The 19,049-nt window shown below is 55.4% G+C and overlaps 2 protein-coding genes across 5 annotated transcripts in view; one reads left to right on the top strand and one right to left on the bottom strand.

Annotated features, from left to right (window-relative positions):
• RGSL1 (regulator of G protein signaling like 1) overlaps positions 1-5,948 on the bottom strand; it is an 18,851-nt gene extending 12,903 nt beyond the window's left edge. The window contains exons 1-7 of the mRNA XM_039730240.1: positions 5,929-5,948; positions 3,809-4,073; positions 3,466-3,540; positions 2,639-2,768; positions 1,732-1,836; positions 1,324-1,485; positions 248-1,179 (exon numbers count right to left, since the gene is read on the bottom strand). Of these exons, the coding sequence (XP_039586174.1) occupies positions 248-1,179; positions 1,324-1,485; positions 1,732-1,836; positions 2,639-2,768; positions 3,466-3,540; positions 3,809-4,073; positions 5,929-5,948 (1,689 nt within the window). The remainder of the gene's footprint in view (positions 1-247; positions 1,180-1,323; positions 1,486-1,731; positions 1,837-2,638; positions 2,769-3,465; positions 3,541-3,808; positions 4,074-5,928) is intronic.
• GLUL (glutamate-ammonia ligase) lies at positions 2,695-19,049 on the top strand. Of its 4 annotated transcripts, XM_039730314.1 has the most exons (9): positions 2,695-2,830; positions 5,630-5,756; positions 8,731-8,957; positions 13,687-13,877; positions 15,051-15,212; positions 15,436-15,582; positions 15,982-16,109; positions 16,277-16,476; positions 17,355-17,673. In XM_039730314.1, the coding sequence occupies exons 3-9, from the start codon at positions 8,824-8,826 to the stop codon at positions 17,671-17,673; spliced, it is 1,281 nt and encodes a 426-aa protein (XP_039586248.1). In that variant the 5' UTR covers positions 2,695-2,830; positions 5,630-5,756; positions 8,731-8,823. The 4 variants fall into 4 exon arrangements, with proteins under 4 accessions (XP_039586248.1, XP_039586247.1, XP_039586249.1 ...); XM_039730313.1 differs by lacking the exons at positions 2,695-2,830; positions 5,630-5,756 and adding an exon at positions 7,963-8,050; XM_039730315.1 differs by lacking the exons at positions 2,695-2,830; positions 5,630-5,756 and having other exon boundaries at positions 8,824-8,957; positions 17,355-19,049.

The raw sequence follows: 19,049 nt of genomic DNA, 5'->3' as shown, positions 1-19,049 counted from the left end.
CGCACCTAGCCAGGGTTACCAGAGATGTTCCATGGCTGCCCAGCCCTGCCCTGCTGCCCAGCAAACCAGCGAGGATGCTCCTCTCCACTGGCCTGGCCCACTGCAAGTTATTCCCTTCCTACTCCCTTTTCCTCTTCATTTTCCAAATTATTCACCTCCTAAACATCCCCACAGCCCTCACAGCACCACAGGGGTGCCAATGCCAGCTGTACCTCCCAGCCTGACTGCTGCCAGCACCCCTGAGTACCTCGCAAATCTCTTTCTGGGTTCTGAATATCCAGGGGGAGAATTCTCCACATATCAGATGGTTCCACAAACTGACAAGAGTTCTGGACTCCAAGGGGAGCTTCTCAATGCTGCTGTCCTCCAGGTAGGTCTTGCAGATCTTTTCCCCAATCAAATGGCGCAGGAAAAAGTTGTTTTCTCTGTTGGAGTCCAGCACCACGGGCAGAAACTCCTCCAGGTCTTGCCACAGGTCCAGGAGATGAGTCTCCATGGGCCGGTTCTGGTGCTGCAGGAAATCTCTGAAGGGTCTTCCTGCACAGGCCTCGGCACTCAGAGCCCAGGAAAGGAAATCCAAGGTCTTGACTGGCTTTTTCAGGGATGGCAGCCGAACAAGGGATGCAGAGGGAAGCAGGTCAGAGAGGATTTTCTCCTGACAGACGTTTTCTACATCCTGCTCTGCACTGGACTGAGGTCTGCCAGGAAATGCTGCTCCTCCTCTGCCTCCAAAGGCAGAATGCTGTGACTGCTGGGGAATCGATCCCAGAGCATCTTTATCCAGACACAATTCCTCCCTGCTCCCGGCACTTTTCACCCGAAAAGTGGCCATTTTCAATTCTTGGGTGTCTCTGCCCTCCTTGACCAGAGCCCAGACCTCTGCTTTGGCCTTCTGGCTGCAGTAGGGCCCTGGCACACCCTGGCTCCTTTTGATGTGCATCGTGGGGAGGGGCTCTGAAGGGCCTGGGGGCTGCTGCCAGCCAGCCCGTGATAAACGTTCCTGATATTCCTGGAGCAAAGGCCAGCACGATTCCTCTTCCTCCATTCCCATCTTGCAGTGCACAAAGAATTTAGGGAGCCAGTAACTCTGAATCATAAAAAGGACCTGTTCCTGCATCTCGCTTAGGATCTCCCTCCTGGTGCTGATGGACTGGATGTGCTTGGCTTTCGGAAGAGATCCTGAGATGGATGCAGGGAATTATGACAGGGAGATGGCTCTGTGCAGGCTGTTCCCCAGGCAGGGGATGGCATCCCATCCCCCTGGGAGCAGCCAGGAAAGATCCCCGCTCTGGGAGGGCAGTGCCCATCCCCAGCTCCTCTTACCCACGATGGTGGTGCAGAAGGTGATGACGCTGGAGCCTTCACGCAGGTGAGTGGCTCTCAGCCTGTGCACCAGGGACAAGAACAGCTCCCTCTGGCTCTCATCTGACTCGTCCAGACCCAGGAGCCTTTCAGTGATGAGCCAGAAGTCGATCAGCTCTTCCCCTACAGATCAGACAAGGGATGGGAGCTGGGAGGAGCCCTTGAAAGCCCCGAGGGTGGATGAAGCAGAACCGAGGTAACAGAGCAGAGAAAACCATGGTTGTGCATCTCCCTCCCAGCTCTGCTGCTGGCTCACCTTCCAAAGCTTTCTCTGGCATCTTACCCATGCCCCCAGCTCTGTGCCAGCCTCTTGCCAGGCAGGTGGCCCGTGGCTGGCAGGGAGGGTGCCCTGGAGCATCCTGTGCCCACCTGCTGTTCCTCGGAGGAAGGCACAGAAGTGCTGCATGCCCTGGCTCCCGCTGATGCACCTCTCCAGCAGCCACTGGTCAGCACTCTGCCAGTTCAGGAGCTCTGCTGTGGGACACAGAGCACAGATGGCATCAGGGGCTGCCTGCCAGAGCCCAAGGAAACTCTCCAGCTCCCACCCTGAAAGAGGCTGCTGGAGGGAGACCAGCAAATCCCCCTGAACTGGGAGTTTCGGACAGGCCCTGGGATGCACACGGGGTGTTTGCAAGGATAACTTGCTCCTGTCAGGGACAGCTCTTGTGCCTCTCTTCCTTGCAAATGCCCATCTTTGCTGTCCTGAGTTTGGGGCTCGCCCTCAACTTCCTCCAGCTTTGAGTTTCAACCCGACTGGAGAAGAAGCAGCAATATACTCAGGAAAAGCCTTGGTGAATTGCTTGTTTTTCTGAAAGGAAAATCTTCCTGCTGCCACAGCTTTCTTTCCAGTGGCAGTTGACAGGCAGGCTGAAGGAAGAACCTGGCTGGACTGAGAAGGCTCATTTTAGGGGCAAAGTGAGCAAAACCTCGAGTTGTTGCCAGTAAGAGAAACCACAGCCTGTTTTCCCAGGGCATCCCTACCCAGCAGCAAACCCAAAACACCGGCTCCCCGTGCCCCTCGATGCCCTCCAGCCCCGCTCCACCCCTCGGCAAACCCTGCCAGGCAGCTACTTAGCCAGCCTGCATTAACAGCGTGGTGGGGTGAATCCCTGCACATCCCGCCAGAACCTTCTGCACCCCTAAAAATGGGATGTGCAACGCCTGGTTCGCCCGGAGCAGAGGCACGACCCAGTGGGCAGTGCCAGCCCCGCAGAGGGAGGAAGCCCGGGCGCGGAGGAGAAGCCGATCCGATTTCCTCCGTGCCGCGATGACTCACCTGCTTCCCCCGAGCGAATGAAAGCCAGCAGCCTCTGGCACAGCACCAGGTGCAGGCACAGGCTGGATTTGCAGAAGTGAGGCAGCCGCTGCTTTTCCAACCAAGCCAGCAAAGCCGCGGGGCTGGCATCCTGCGTTGCCCAAGGGGAGGATTAGCTGCGAGCGAGGAGCCGGCTGCTGCCTGGCATTTAGGGTGAGTAACAGCTCCCTGCTCCGGGCAGGAGGTGGGGAAGGCGCCCTGTTGCTTTGTGGCGATGGTGGCACAAGGGGGATAATCAAGTTACAGCCGCTGCCTGTCCCCAAAACGAAGGTGGCAGCCCCGGCGCCGCACGGCTGCCGGCAGGGCTGCCTCCCCCTTCCTCGCCCGCCTTCCCAGAGCCTTCCCAGAGCCTTCCCAGATCCCCGGAGGAGCGGGGGTTCCTTTTTGCTTCGGGATCTGAGCGCTGTGGGAACGGGGACGGGTGGGGAGGGAGGGCTGAGCCAGCCCGGTGAGCAGCAGGGCTTGGCTCCTGTTGAATTCAGGAGGAATCCGGGACAAGGGGCTGATGTTTGTGTCCTTCTGTGCCGCCACACATGCTCTCCTCCGCTCCAGCGCTCGGTGTTTATGGATAGACCCCATAAACTGCAGCAGGACTTTAAATGGATCGTGCTCCGCCCAGGGCTTAAAAGCGAAACGACGGCCGGGGTTGAAATGATGGCCCAGCTGCACGGCCAGGAGAGCCAGAGAGGGGCCCTGGCAGTGGCAAAGCGGCTCCTGCCCTGCCCTGCCCTGTGCCCTTCCTCCCTGTTCCTCCCACTCCTCCCTTCCAGCAAGGGGCATGTTCTCACCAGGTGGCTCGGCAGCTCTGGCCACAGGCACCACCGGCCCGTGCCGCTGATGTAAAGGGGTGTCTGCCCAAAAACCTGCACCAGAACGGAAAAGGAGAGCTGAAAGGGATCAAGGGTGGCAGAGGAGCCCGGAGCCCAGTGCTCTAGTTAGTTCCCACTACACAGAAGGGCATAAAATTCCCTTTTAGACCCTTTATCTCCAAGTTGAGATCCTCAGGTTTCCCTCATTTTCCAGCCTGAATGTGGTGAACTCCCAGTTTTCCTGCGGCCTCTAATGCCACACAAAGTTCACCTGAGGAGAGCTCTGAAAGGCTCCAGGTTTTATGGTGCAGAGTGCACTTACAGGAAGGTTCAGAAAGATGTTGAAAAAGTCAACAAAAACATCATCTTGCAGCAGCAGCCCCATGTCCGTGGAGGCTATGGATGCTACAGGGGGAGAAGAGAAAGTTACCTGAGCTTTGTGTTGCCAGCTGTGAGCCAGAGGAGGAGTTTTGGGAGGGAAATCAGGTTTAGGGGATGTGTGGTAAAAGCTTGTCCTGTGCTCATGCAGGGGGAGGATCTGGAGCTGGGGCAGTGTGTGAAACGTGCTTGGGGATGGGTGGCACAGGCTGCTTGGAAAGCACCAGGTTCAGGAGCGTGCAGGAGCTGGGCAGTTTGAATGGCAGCCTCCCAAACAGCAAAGGTTCACAGAGGCTGGGCGCAGATGTGGTGGCATCCACAGGGCAGGAGAAGGGAGATCACAAGCTGTACCCAGACACAGCTTATCCACCCAGGACTCAGTGCAAGTGGCAGTGCCCAGCACCTCCCACCACCCTGCCAAGTTTTATTCATGTCTGGAAGATCTGGATGCAAGAAGGTGGGCTGGCATCATCCCCCTGGTGGGGGGTGCCCCTGGAAATGCCCTCTTCCATCAAGGCACAGTTGTGTTATAAGAAGGACCTATATTTCAAGGCTTAACACTGCTTTTTTCCCCCATTTTTCCACCTTTTGGGGTGTGTTTAGAGGGGCTGAAGCCCCAGCAAAGGGGAACTCACCAGCAGTCATCATGGTGGTGCGATGTTCCGGTGCTGGGTTCCGAAGTGCCACCCTGATTGTGACACGCTTGTTTGGGTGACTCCTGGGGGTTTTGGGGACCACGAGGCTCTCAGCAGCTCCCTCCAGGCCTGCTTAGCCTGCAGAGGAGAGTGCTGAGAGAGGATCTGAAAGAGGGGATGTCCAGAAGGTGGAAGCCAGGCTGTTCTCGGTGGTGCCCAGCGATGGGATGAGCAGAAATTGGAACAGAGGAATTCCCACCTGAACATGAGGAAAAACTTCTTCACTGTGATGGTAACTGAGCACTGGAACCTCTCTGCCCTGAGAGGTTGTGGATCCCCCCTTAGTGGAGACATTCAAGAACCATCTGGGCACAATCTTCAGTACTGGGTTCAGGGAACCCTGCTTGAGCTGAGGTGCTGGACCAGGTGGTTCCTTTTGACCTTACCCGTCCTGTGATGCTGTGAAATGTCACTTTTTAAATTGCCAGCCCTGCAGACACACTTGGGCAGTCCTGAAATGAAACCCTATTGTATTTGTTGGGAAACTGCTCCAACGAAGGCAGGAATGATGCACTTGATTCTATGTTTTTAGAAGGTTAATTTATTACTTTATGATACTATATTATATTCAAGATTATTATACTAAACTAAAGAATATAGAAAAGATCCTTACTGAAAGCTAAAAAGATAATAATGAAAACTCGTGACTCTTTAGAGTCTTAACACAGCTTGGCCCTGATTGGCTAATGAGTTAAAACAACTTATACTGGAGACTAATGAAGTAATCACTTGTGGGTAAACAATTTTCAAACACATTCTACATATAAGCACAACACAGGAGAAGCAAATAAAATAAGAATTAGGGTTTTTTTTTTTTAAGATTCCTAGCTTCTCAAGAGAAAAATCTTAAACAAAAGAATTTTTTCAGAGAATGTCAATGCCACAAAACCCTTCCCCTCTCCCTGCTGGGGCAAACTTCTTGCCTTCAGAGCAGGTTCTTGGTGGCACCTCAGTGTGGTCGCTGTCAGTCCATCTGCTCAGCTCGGGATGGGAATTTCACAGGAGACCCCACCGTATCTGCCCCAAACAGACCAAGCCCACATTTCTTATCTGCTGTCTTTCTTCACCAGATCTGGGCCTGAGACCCAGCCTTGGAGACCCTCCAGCTGGAAGAGGAGAAGGAGGAGAAAAAGAAGGAGCCCGTCCTGCAGCAGGAGTGACCCGCTCCCCTGGCAGGAGGAGGAATCTGCTCCCCAGGTGGGTGTTTGAGCCTGCTCTGGTCTTTGTGCCAGACCTGGGGGCAGGACAGTGTCCCAGAGTGTCCCCAGCAGCGGGGCCACCTCACGAGGTGGCGCTGTCAAACCAGGAATGCGAGGCTGTTCCAGCAGCAGCAGCAGGGCTCTGCATCTCAGGCAGAGCCAGGGAGTACAGGGACAGCTCCGGGCTCATTGCGGGGCTGGTCACTGTGCCAAAACCCCAACTGATGCGGGGAAGGGGCAGCTGTGAGCCACAAAACACCCGCTCGTCCCAGTGGTGGCAGGCAGAGCTGTGGGAAGGAGTTATGGAACACCCTGGGAGGAGCAGCTCCCATCATGGATCCATGAAGATTCTGCATGAGATGAGAGGGGGAGAAAGGAATGAACTGGAGTGGTGGCTGTCTCACACCTGAAATCCTCAGAGAAAGGTCAAAACTTTAAAAAAAGAACACATTTTCCAGTTGGCAGCTGAGCAGATGCTCTGTAGCATCCTCAGGGGGTGGGGTGGCTCCTTGGGTGCTCATCCAGCTCTGGACGGGCCTCAGTGGGACTGTGATGGTTTCTGCCAGGAAAAAAACTAAGGTTGTGAGCAGGAATTGGCCAACATGGTCACTGTGGGAGGGCACAGGGACATTTCCACAGAGTTTTTCCCCAAGAAGGGACCCAAGAGGTCTGGCAGGATGAAGCTCTCCTCTGCTGGCTGCAGCTTCCCAGGTTTTCCCAGGGCACATGGTCTCCTCACAAGAGGAGCTCACGTGAGCTGGGTGGCTGTTTAGGCAAAAAACCAAAAAAGTTGGAAAAAAAGGAGTGGACACAGGAGCAGAGCCCAGATTTAGAAGGAGTGGCTGGAGTCCATAAAAAGATAAGGGCAAGGTTGCAACATCAAACACGTCAGGAGGGCTTCTCTGCCCCTCTGCCCCAGCCCGAATCACCCACCCTGACGTGGGGAGCAGCCCTGAGGCGATGAGGGGCAGAGCCTCATGTTCCCAGAGCGGATGGGCTGGGGTTTTTCTCCTTGCCCAACATCAGCTGGCACTGCTCCCCAGCGTGGCAAAGTCCAAGGCTGCCCAAACACAGTGTCAGCCTCCCTGCCCGGGGTCACTGGCCACTCAGAGCCCCCCCAGCAGCCCAGCCTGGCCCTCTTGGTGTTTCCCCCACACCCCGAACATCTCAGCATTGCTGCTGGCTCTGGGTGATGGTCTGGAGAGGCAGAAATCTGGGGAACTCCAGCCTGAGTGCACAAACCTGCTCTCCCCTCTTGCATAAGTATGAAGTATATCCCCACCATGAGCTTTTGGGGGAAGATTTGGGATTTTTTCACCCCCCGTACAACCTCATGCTCTTTCCATATAAATAGTTTATAGGACATTAGGCCCACAGTGCCTTAAAAAGTGGAGTTGCCCAAGGCTGAGGAGTTCCAGCTCAGCCTTAAATATTAATTTCCTTCTTGAACACACTACAGTGATTTTTCACATGTGACTTCCATGCTCAGTCCCCTGAGTGTGTGAGATCTGTTTGCTCAGCAAGCACACCACTGGTGTTTCCTTGGGGAGTATTTTCGAGCCTGTTGTCATCTGCCTGTGGTTTCCTTGCTCGGGACTGTCCCTTACAGCTGACAGCCCCTGCGGCAGGCTCTGCCTTCACTTGTCTCCCCTCCAGCTGAAGCAGAACCACTGGTGTAACCTTACCCCAGCGTCTGGGGCTGTTGACTTCAGCAGCCTGGGTTAAGTATGTGTTGTGGCAGGACAGGGACCTAATTCAGCCATGAGGGAGGGACATGGGCAGCGGCACTTTGCTGTTATAATTAATAATTTCTAGTTTTATAATTAATATTACTTTTAAAATATTTTTTTTATTTTATAATTTACAATGTCAGGCCCAGATTCACCACTTCATCCTCTCAGGCAGCACTTTGAGGATTTCTGCCCTCTCCCTTATGGAGGTGTGAGGTGTGTTAGGCTGAAATTAATGTACCAACCTCAGCTAACACAGCCCCAACGTGGCTGGGAGAGCTTTTAAACGGTGTGAACTGAAAATAGGGGGGGAAAAACCCCAACAAAAACAACCCTGCACAGCATAACCACTTTCCAACAGCGGGGAAAGGCATGTGCCGAGCGCTCCCTGGGATATTCTCCACCCTTGTACAGAACAAACTGAGCCAAGCAATTTCTGGGTCTCAAATCCCGCCTGCCCCTGACGTTCTCATCTTCCAGCTTCCCCCCGGGCCCTGCTGAAGGAAAGGGGAAGTGCTCGGGGAAGGTGCTCAGCCCCCCGGCAAGCTCTGGAGCACAGCAGGTAGGGGCTGCCTACCGGGAATGCCCCTGGATCCGGGCAGGGGGCTGCTGGGGCTCGGGGCAGTGCCATGGCTCCTGGGAGGGTGCCAAGCCAGCCGTGGGCACGGGGACAGGTGGCTCAGAAAGGGGTGGGGAGGGAGGTGGCTGCAGGAATGTGCTTCTTGTTGACGGAGTGACAAAACTATTTTTTGTCTTTTTAAAAGGGAAAAAAAGCTTAGAAGGTTGGGTTTTTTTCTTTTTTTTTTCTTTTTTTTTTTTTTAAGTGTTGGAAACAGAACAGTTTTAATAAAAGGCAAAATAACAAAACTCTTTACAGAGAAAAGCCAAGCCAGGCGCAAGAGGTTCTTGCTCCTGGTAAAACACCCCATAAAGCAATTAGTTCCTTTGCTCTCTTCTTTTTCTGGTGAATTGATTAGGCAAGAATTTTTTGGCTCCTGTCCCATTGGCTATCTTTGAGTTTGAAGTGCAGTCCCCAAAGTCCTATGAGGTGTATTTTTACCTAATTGAAGAAAGAACCTGCTGGCAGCACCTGGGCTGTCCTGGGGACCGTGCCCCAAGGTCCCTCTTCCCTCTGTGCGTGCTCCAGGGAGCTGAATGGGGAGGGAGGGGGTTTTTTTATCATTCTGCCTGTGCCTCTGCAAGTTTGCACTGATTAATTTGCTTTCCTAAACTGCCCTTCAGCGCAGCCCAGGTGATCTGCTCTGGAAAGGCTGAAAGCCCTCTGGCCACCAGCCCACGGCCACCCTTGACCCTGGCAGCATCTTCAAAGGGAGCATGGGGCTGCTGCGGAGCGTGCAATGTTTGCTCACAGCCAGGGCCAGCAGCTGCTGCCTGCCTGCCTTGGGGGGTTTCGTCAGCCTCCTGCAGCGCTCCGGGGGACACGGCTCGGCCACTGCTGCTTGCACAAGGTCAGTCCCCCCGGGGCCCTCATCCCCCACACCCCAGGGCGAGCCCCCCAGGCTGAGCTAAGCGCTTGCTCGGGTGTTGGGTTGGTTTTTCCAGCCCTGGGTGAAACGTGCTGCATCGCCTGGTGTGCCAGCCTGGGAGCACCTCGGGAGGTCACCAGGAGCTGCTGTCGTGGGTCCAGGCAGAGGCAGCTGTGCCCAGGGGTGGGCAGGGATGGTGGTGATGCAACATCAGGACAGGCAGCCCGTGGCTGAGGTCACTTGGGTGCAGTTCAGTTCCTCATGCAGGGCCTCCCAGCACAAAGCACTTCCCTGGATGCATCTGAAAGTGGTATAGCTCACAAAATTCACAGAATCACAGAATGTCTGGGCTGGAAGAGACCTTCAAGACCATCGAGTCCAACCCAGCCCCAACTCCTCAGCTAAACCCTGGCCCCCAGTGCCACATCCAGGCTTTGTTAAACACCCCCAGGGATGGTGACTGCACCACCTCCCCACGCAGCCATTCCAGAACTTTATCACCTTTCTGTAAAAAACTTCTTCCTAATATCCAACCTGTATATATATCCAACCCTTGCTGCAGCTGCAGGCTGTGTGCTCTGGTTGTGTCAGTGCTGCCTGGAGAGAGAGCCCAGCCCCAGCTGAGCACAGACACCTTATTTAGCTCAGATTAGGAGTGTCTTGACTGTTGAGAGGACAGAGATGTTGAAGATGTTCCTGCTCATTGCAGTGGGTTGGACTTGATGGTCCCTTCCAAACCTCCAAACGAAACCAAAGCATTCTGTGATTCCATGATGCTGTGCCCATCCCTCCTCCCTCCCAGCTGTGCCACTGCTGGAGGCTGGGGCATTTTGGGTGTGTCCAGCCTCCTCCTGGGACCTGGGATCACAATAAAATGGGCAATTCCTCCTCCCTTTGTGACATCTCTGTTGGAAAAAAAAAAATAATAAAAAAAAAACAACCCAAAATAACATCCCTTTCTACTTCAGAATTTTTCATTAGTGCTGGTGAAGAACCAACTGGGCTTAGCAGTCGAGGTCTGCAATCTGTTGGGCTTGAGATCCCAGGATCTGTGGTGAGGATCACAGTGATGGGAAAGTCCCCAAAAGCCATCAGCCACTGCCCCAGGGCCTGAGCCACAGGGAAATTTCATATCCTGTCTATTTAACCCTCAAGTTGCCACCCTCCTCTTCACACCCACCCCCCTACCCCCATAATGGTGTGACATTTCTGCATTTTAAGGCGTTTCTAAATGGAAGACAGGGATGGAGGGGGACACATGGACAAGGAAAGGGTCACGGCTGTGCCCTGTCCCTGAGGGTTTGCCCAGCTGCCTAGCAGGCAGGAGGCTGCAAAGTCCAGCCTGCCCAACCCTCCTAACTCAGCAGCGACTTCCCAACCTTGGCACTTCTCTCAGGATATCAAACTGTGGCGGCGGGAAGCGCCGCGCCAGGCCAATAAAGGCCAATAAAGGTGTTCCCACGAATTAACAGGAGGAAGAAGGAAAAACCTGTGCCAGTTGGGACTCGCCCCTGGAAGGGGACATTGTCTCGCCCTCTGTCTGTGCGTGTGGCCCTTTGAAGGTGGATTTCCATCCACCCCTGGATGGTGTCGCCTGTTGGCACCGAGCCCTCCCCAGCTGCCCCCCAGGAGGGTTTTTTCAGCGACATCGGGGGTCACTGCAGCAAAAAAAAAAGAAAAAAAAAGGAAAAAAAAAAAAGAAAAAAAGAAAAAAAGGCCAGGCTGGAAGAGGAGGAGGGGAAGGAAGGCAGGCTCTGGTAAACAAGCTGGGTGAGCCCAGCGAGGACGCTTCCCGGGAGAGGGCGCTGGGTCCGCGGCTGCCGGGGGCTGGGGCATGAGCCGGCCAGCAAACCCTGCCGGGGCTGGCAGCTCCGTCCTGCCACCCCGCCATCACAGCCCTGCCCAGCCCGGGGGTCTCTGCCAGGCTGGCCTGTGGATTTTTGGGATGGAGGGATGATGTTTATGCTGTCAGCTGCCTTCGCTCCCCGCCTGCCTTCGGGGCTGGTCGGAGCTGCCCAGCCCCGAGGTTGCAGGGCACGGGGGTCACCAATGCTCAGGGGCCTCCTCTTGTCAACATATGGGTGTGTTCGAAGCCAAAGGCGGACAAAGTTACAGGGCAATTAGCAGGTAGAACTGTAATTCCAAGAATTTGGAGCGATCAGAGCTCTCAGATTAAAGAAACCCTCAACAAACCCAGGGAAGAGGGCTGGACACTGCTTAGCGTTGCCTGTGGCTTGACAGCTCCCCTTTATGGGAGCTATTTTAGGCACCAGCTCCCGCTCTGCTTCCTTTAACTCAGCTGAGCTGTTAGATTTGGGTGACCACAGCTGAACTTGGGCTGAACGTGAGTTCCTGAGCTCATTTCCGTGGGTAAAACACCACTTTTGTTGGTGTGCTGGAGCCATTTCTCTGTGCACGGGGTGCAGGAGCGGGGGTGCTGGCAGCAGGCACTTTCTGGGGTGCTGAGGGCAGGCTATTGCAATGCTCCTTGGCTCTCTGCCTTGCCCAAGCAATTCCAGGAGGAGAAAAGCACCCGAATCTCACCTTGTTCTGGACAGCCTCGGGGCATTGCCACACACCCATGGCCGCTCCAAGGTGGTGTGAGGATTGAGCCAAGCTGTCCCCGCAGGGAGGGTGGGGATCTGGCTCTCGAGATGGGCGATAAATCACAGCCTGGTTTTGGCCAGCACTTCCACCTCCTCCCTCCTGAGGATCCGGCTCTCCCTGGCCACTTTCCCTCTGGATTCTGTGGCCGTGTCCCGGGCAGGGTGGCTGTGATGGCCGGGAGGCTCCAGCTGCTCGAGGAATGGCAGTTTTGGTGCCATCTCCCCGAGGCTGGCACGGGGCACAGCAGGATCCTGTGGCAGGCGTGTGGGTGGCGTGTGCTCGCCCTGGCACCTGCGTGTGCCCTCGGCGTGTGCACACACGGGTGGCAGCTCCGTCTGCTCCTGCCCCTTGGATCCGGGCTGGGACTTGTAGGAGTCTCTTATCCCATATCCTGGAGCTGCAGGACATGGGACAAGCGACCCTGTGCGGTGGAGACCCGGACATTGTGGAAAAATACTGGGCACTGCCCTGCGGTTTGCTGGGTGCTCCCATGGTGGGGTGGGGGATTTCTCCCCCTCGAGTGACAGTCCGCGATCCTTGCAGCGAGCCTCTGCAAATCCAGGTGCTGGAGGCTGTGACCTGCTCCAGGGAGGACAAGGGGGGCACCGAGGCTTTTGCCCCACTCCCAAGAGCGGGCACCCAGCCAAAGCCCGTGCCCTGGACTCGGTGGAGCTGCGGTGCCTCCCTCTCTTCCCGCTTTTCCCGGGGTGGCCGTTTTTCATCCCTGCGAGCTCTGCCAAGGCAGCCGCTAATGTAAACGCTGCCGACAGCCCTGGATCCGCTCCCGCCTGCCCAGGGGTTGTTTTTCCGCTCGGGAGCGTTGTTAAAAAGACCCCAAACCCACCCAACCTCTCCTCTTTCTGCCCTCTCTTCCCTCAGTTTTCCTCACCCACCCACCCTTGTGCCCCTTTGCGGGGCCGGAGCGGGAGGAGGAGGAGGAGGAGGAGGCGGCAGGCGGAGTGGTGGCCCTGTCCCCCCTCCCGTGTCCCTCCCGTCCCGCCCGCTGCCCAATCCGTGCGGCGGGGCCGGCGCTGCTCCGCCATAAAGGGGCGGCGGGCGCGGCCCCGGGAGCCGAGCGTGGGAGCCCCGCGCCCGCCGCCGCCGAGCCCAGGTACGGCCCGGGGGACACGGGGACACCGGGACACGGCCGTGCCGCCACCCGCCGCAGGCCCCCCGGGCACGGCAGGGCCGGGGAGGCAGCCCCGGGGAGATCTTCCAAGGGAAAATTCCTCCCTTGGGGGAAGGGGAGGATGGGGCGGGGAGGTGGGGAGGAAGTGGCAGCTTGAGTTTTTGTTGAAAACACTCCCTTTGCAGTTGGTGTGGGTGGTTTTTTGCCCCCCACGAGGCTCCTCAGCTGCTCGCTGGAGATGCACGCGTGGGAGATGCCCCTGGCAGGGCAGCGGGGCGCGGGGAGCCGCGGCGGGGTGGGCTGGGGACGGCTCATCCCGCGGGACAGCGGGATGTTGGAGCGACATCCAAACATTTCCAGACATTTCCGAGCTCCCCGGTGCTGTGGGTCGGACACCAGTGGGCTGGCTGGCCATAGGAGGCCGTCCCGCAGGGCTCTGGGGATGCTGCAGCTCCCACCCGGTGGTGCCAGAGCCACCCGGCCCATCCCGCCTCCCCTCTGCTGCCTGCGGTGCTCAGGGCTCCTCTGTGCTGCCTGTTGCTTTTCCTGCTGCCCTGGGACCGGGCTTGGATAAGCTCAGCCGGGCTGAGAAGGCAGCTGGGGCAGAAAAGCCCTCCTCGATGATGCAGATTTATGAAGAAAGCCCCAGCTAAGCTTTCCTTGCATTAGCCTTGCTCTTGAGCAGAGTGTGGAGGTGAAAAGTTCACGTGGGGCTAAGGAGCCCTTTGGAAGTCTGTCGCTCTGGTTTATTAGCAGGAGCTTGGTGTTTTGAAGGGTTTCTGGAGCAGGGCTAGCCTGGGCTGCTGTGTGTTCTCCCTGAGGAATGCCAGGGAACCGCTGGAGATGGCAGCCAGCCCTGCGGCCAGGCTGGCTCCTGCTCCTCCCTGGCCTTGGGTGGGGAAGGGGGGCTGCCGAAAAATGTGGGCACGCAGGAAAGGGCTGACAGCTGGGGCTGTTTGTGATTCCCCCCTGCAGGAACCCCCTCGTCAGGACTGCAGCCATGGCCACCTCAGCGAGCTCCCACCTGAGCAAAGCCATCAAGCACATGTACATGAAGCTGCCGCAGGGGGAGAAGGTGCAGGCCATGTACATCTGGATCGACGGCACGGGGGAGCACCTCCGCTGCAAAACCCGCACGCTGGACCACGAGCCCAAGAGCCTGGAAGGTGAGAGGGCAGGTGCAGCACTCGTAGCCCCTCACTGGGTGGAGGAAGGATGCCATTTCTCTCTTCCCGTGGCAGAAGGATGGTTTTTAGGGAAGATGTTTCCTCCTTGGCCCTTCCCGTTACCTCTCTCCCCAGATTCCGTGGGGGAACGTTCCCAGCTCTCCAGATGTGGAGTTTCAGGGAGATGCCTGGGGCTGGGAGCCCGTCCTTGGGGCTGTCCCCGCCGTGGAGGGGCTGCTGGCAGGGGCTGGGGGCTCTTGGCAGGGGCTGGGCTGCCCATTGACTCTTGAGTACTCGTTTTGGCCGGAAGTAGTTTGGCAGAAGAAAGTGCAGGGGAAAGAATGGAGCTATCCGGTGTAATTAAGAGCTTGTGTCCCTCAGAACAAACAGTCCCAGCTTACACAATAATAGCATTAGGATTTTCCCCAGGTTGCCATGGAGCTGGCTGGAGACAGTTATGAAATGAAAATACTGTGTGTGACTGAGCAAAGTTATCTTTTTTCTTTCCTTTTTTTTTTCTTTCCTTTTTTTTCTTTTTTTTTTTTTTCCTTTTCCCCTTTCTCCTTTCCCCTTTTCCCTCTGAGGGAGTGGTTGACACAGCTCCTTAGAAATCTTTGTGCTTCCCATCCTCCCTCTTTCCCCCTGGGATATGGAGGAGATAACACTGCCCGGGTGGAGTTCTGGGCTTTGACCTGAAGGGCAGTGCTCAGGATGGAGGGGTGGGCGAGGGGCCACGCTCCCCTTCCATAGGAGATTCCACCTCTCTGATTTGCCTTCCCACCTTCTTAAGGCCTTGTAGTGTGATTGAGGGTATGGCTGTCCTCACTCCCACAGCTGGAGGATGGCTCATGGTCTGCCCTCTCCCAGCCGAGGGGACTGCATGCTTTGCTCATCCCTGTGGTTGTTGTGACATGGGAAATGTCCTCAGTGCTACTCTGTTCACTCGGGCTTGGCCAGCAGCCCAGCAACTTGTTATTTTCCAGGGTGGCCGGGGACTTGCACTCCTGTGATTTTTTTGCTTGTTTTGGGTTTTGTTTCGTTGGGTTTTTTTGCTTCCCCCACTTGGAACAAAATCAGCTGAGCTGGGACTAAACCAGTTCTCTATGAGCATCTTCACCTCTGCCTTACTGGAGGCCCATGGGTCACTGTGGCTGGTTCCTCTCTTTGCTCCAGATCTCCCTGAGTGGAATTTCGATGGCTCCAGCACCTACCAGTCCGAAGGCTCCAACAGTGACATGTACCTGCGACCTGCTGCCATGTTTCGGGACCCTTTCCGCAAGGACCCCAACAAACTCGTTCTCTGTGAGGTCTTCAAATACAACCGCCAGTCTGCAGGTGAATGAACAGACCTTCTTCCTTCTCCTGGTGCAGGTGGTGTTCCCGGGAAGGGGAATGGGAAGAAAGAACTTGAAAGTAGAGGGCGAACAAAGTGCTGGTGGCGGATAAAAGGCTGGGCTTGGGATTCTTCAATGCTGCTGGGACTCAAAGTGTAAAATAAGTGGAAATGGGGAGTGGAGGTGGCATCGCTCATGAGCCTCGTGTCGCTTTTCCGTTCCAGAGTCAAATCTCCGGCACACCTGCAGGAGGATTATGGACATGGTGTCCAACCAGCACCCCTGGTTTGGGATGGAGCAGGAGTACACTCTCCTGGGGACAGACGGACATCCGTTTGGCTGGCCTTCCAATGGCTTCCCTGGACCCCAAGGTAATCTTCTGGGAGCCTGGAGCAAGTCAGGAGTGTTTGAACTGAAATCTGTGTGGCACAGCTTCAGGCGAGCTGAGGGCTCCAAGGTGTTCCTAGAACCAAAGGTGGACGGTAGAAAGTGAAATATTGGCAAAAACCAACCACGAGATTAAATTTGTCACAGAAAGGCTGAGGTGGGGATTGGCCATGTCCAAATTTGCTGCAGGGGACAACAAATTTGTTGGTCTGCAGGGGACTTAAACTCAGGGGAGAACTTGCTCTCTGTCGGTGTTCTACCCTGCTAGTTCTTCCATGAAAAGCACACCTTGGGGCTTTTGAAGCATTCTCTGTGCGTGCTGGGTCTTCACTGGATGTCAGCGATTTTCCCTGTGGAGCTGATGTTCCCCTGTGCTCTTGCAGGTCCGTATTACTGCGGTGTAGGGGCAGACAAAGCCTATGGCAGGGACATTGTGGAGGCCCACTACCGGGCATGCCTTTATGCCGGCGTGAAAATCGGAGGAACCAACGCAGAAGTGATGCCAGCCCAGGTAAATCATGCTAAGATACCTCATGGAATGAGAGAGAGTAGCGTGGAAAAACCGCAGGCAGCGGGAGCAGTGTCTGCCTGCTCTGAGCTGTGTGGCTGTGCCCAGCATCAGGGGGTGGGAGGTGCCTGTCTCCACCCCACTGAGCCCCTGACGCCTCCTCCTTGCAGTGGGAGTTCCAGGTGGGACCATGCGAGGGGATTGAGATGGGCGATCACCTCTGGATCGCGCGCTTCATCCTGCACCGGGTGTGCGAGGACTTCGGGGTCGTGGTGTCCTTCGATCCCAAACCCATCCCTGGGAACTGGAACGGTGCTGGCTGCCACACCAACTTCAGCACCAAGAGCATGAGGGAAGAAGGAGGTCTCAAGTAAGTGTGTGGGTTGTTTACTGGGCAGCAGGATTTTGGATGACATGGGAGTTTGGTTCTTGGCATGGCATATGAGCCTTCTGGATAGGGTTTTTTTGGTCATTTTGTTTTTGTGGTTTCTTTTTTTCTTCGTATGTATTTTTTTTTATAATGACACATTCTTGTCTTGATGCTTGGTGGGGAATTCAGCCAGCAGTACAGCTCCACCAGTACAGGATGCAGCTATCTCTAACAGCCTGTCCAGCTCCTGACCTTCCAGCTGGGAACAAACAAACAAACCAACCCAGCACAGGACTTTTTAAATTGTATTTTTATAGCCATGATGAAAGAGAAAGACCATTTGCTTCCTCCGGGCAAGGCTGCCATGTTTTCTTAAAAGATGAACATCCTAAAAATGCAAACTGTGAGTTCCTGCACATGACTGTTGTGCAGTCAGGGACCCTGTGTCACTGGAGCTGTGTGGAAGGATCCGTCCTGGTGGCTCTGGTTTCTTGCCTTAATCTTAGTGCTGCCCTGAGATAATGGGACAGCCTGTGACTCTGTGAGCTTCATGAATGGAAACCCCAGTGTTGAGAGCTCTCCTGTCCGAGAGCAGGTGGAAGTGGGCAGTTTAACTGCTGGTGTCTCACAGATGGCATTCCCGGGGGAGCCTGTGGGATTTGACCACAAGGACTCCTTTTCTGGGTCAGCAGGAGGAACGGAGAGAAGCTCTGTGTGGGGATGAACTGCCAAGTGGGTTGTGGGGCACAAGGCATCATCACAAAGTGCCTTGGGGACAGCCATTAATCTCGTTGTCACTTTGACACGACAGCCAGAGGCATTCAGCTCATCCCAACCCTCACTGTGCCACCCCTGTCCTTCCCTCCCTCCCTCTGCAGGCACATCGAGGAGGCCATCGAGAAGCTGAGCAAGCGCCACCAGTACCACATCCGTGCCTACGACCCCAAGGGGGGGCTGGACAATGCCAGGCGCCTGACGGGCTTCCACGAGACGTCCAACATCAACGAGTTCTCGGCCGGCGTGGCCAACCGCGGCGCCAGCATCCGCATCCCGCGCAACGTGGGCCACGAGAAGAAGGGCTACTTCGAGGACCGCCGGCCCTCGGCCAACTGCGACCCCTACGCCGTGACGGAGGCGCTGGTCCGCACGTGTCTCCTCAACGAAACCGGGGACGAGCCTTTTGAGTACAAGAACTAAGCAGACTGCGCCCCGCGGCCGCCGCCGCCGCCTCCCCCCGCGCTCCCCGCGCCCCTAAAGTTCCCTTCTAGCTGTAATCCCGAGGGTACAAGATAACATGTTTCGTGTCTCAGTAACTCTTGTTGTCTTGAGGTGGGGAGGAGGGCAGGTTTAGTTTTATCCGTGTCTGTTTGTCGTTGACTCTTCGGAAGACGAGAGGAGGACGGGGTGTTAGAGAACTTTTAACCACTGTTTTATTTTTTTTGTCTAATTCATGTGTACATCCGATGGGATCCGGTGGCTTCCAGGGACAGACTGCACATGCAGAAAACCCGTAGGAGAGGAGAAAGCTTAAAACAGAGCCAGATTTGGGGGGGCCAGCCCTGCTGCTGGCTCTCTGCAGACTGATGGCTGTCTGAGGTTGGTGCCTCTCTGTGGAGAAGGGAAGATGGGAGCTGTGGTGACGGGAGCTGTGCGTGTGCTCCTGCCTATATGGGGACGTGACGGGGACATCGTCGCCCTCCGGCCACTCTGAGGTTTCTGGGAATCTTCTGGCATTGAGGAGAACTCTTGGTTCTGTCACTGGAAGTCAACCCATCTCTGGCTCATAACACAGAGTGAAGTAGTATTTTTCTATTTAAATATAAAAACAGAAAAAAAATTATATATGAAAGTGTTTTTTTCTTGAAGAGATGACGTTCCAACGCCTCATCCAGCCGGAGCGGGCAGAGCTCTTGCAGATGCAGTCGGATGCAGGTGGGACTGAGGGTGAGCTCGGAGGGAGACTGGGATGAGATTTGTTCCAGCGTGGAGTGGAGCTTGCAGGAGGGGGTTCCCAGAGCAGGAAGCCTGCAGAAGCATTTGTTACTGTAATTCAGGTGGCCATGACATGCTCGGAGTGGGAGGAAGGTGTCCTGAACCAAGAGTTGACTGGTCAACAGCGTTCCGGACAGAGCTGTGGCTGTGTCACCTGTCCAGCAGGGCTAGCACGTCACTAAAGCAGGGCTTTGGATAAAGGTTAAACAAAAAAAAAAGAAAAAAAAAGAAGAGAAGTTTTAGATTTTTTTTTTCATAATGTTCTTAGTTTCTCCGACTGAATGGTTTTACAGAGACCGTTGATGCCACTGTTGTGTCCTGGCTCTCTCGGGCTGCGTGCCACCCAGCCAGGATGATGGGGGCTAGGAGAAGGGAAGGGAAAGGCCACCTGTCCCTCCCAGCCAGCCCTGTCCCTCCCAGCTGCTGCTGGGGGGTTCAGACATTCTGGGATTTTACACTTGGGTATCTTAGATGGTGCCAGTTATATTCCGTTGCATTTGGACTTCTTCCGAATAGGGGTTTTTTTTGGGGTTGGTTTTTTTTTTTTTTTGTAATAAAAAAGGAAAAAAAGAACAAAACCT

Source organism: Passer montanus, unplaced genomic scaffold (genome assembly GCF_014805655.1).
Source record: "Passer montanus isolate IOZ18808 unplaced genomic scaffold, ASM1480565v1 scaffold71, whole genome shotgun sequence".
In the NCBI taxonomy this organism is placed as follows: Eukaryota; Metazoa; Chordata; class Aves; order Passeriformes; family Passeridae; genus Passer; species Passer montanus.
The sequence above is the reverse complement of the archived record's forward strand: the minus strand, read 5'-3'. Positions and strand labels throughout refer to the sequence as shown.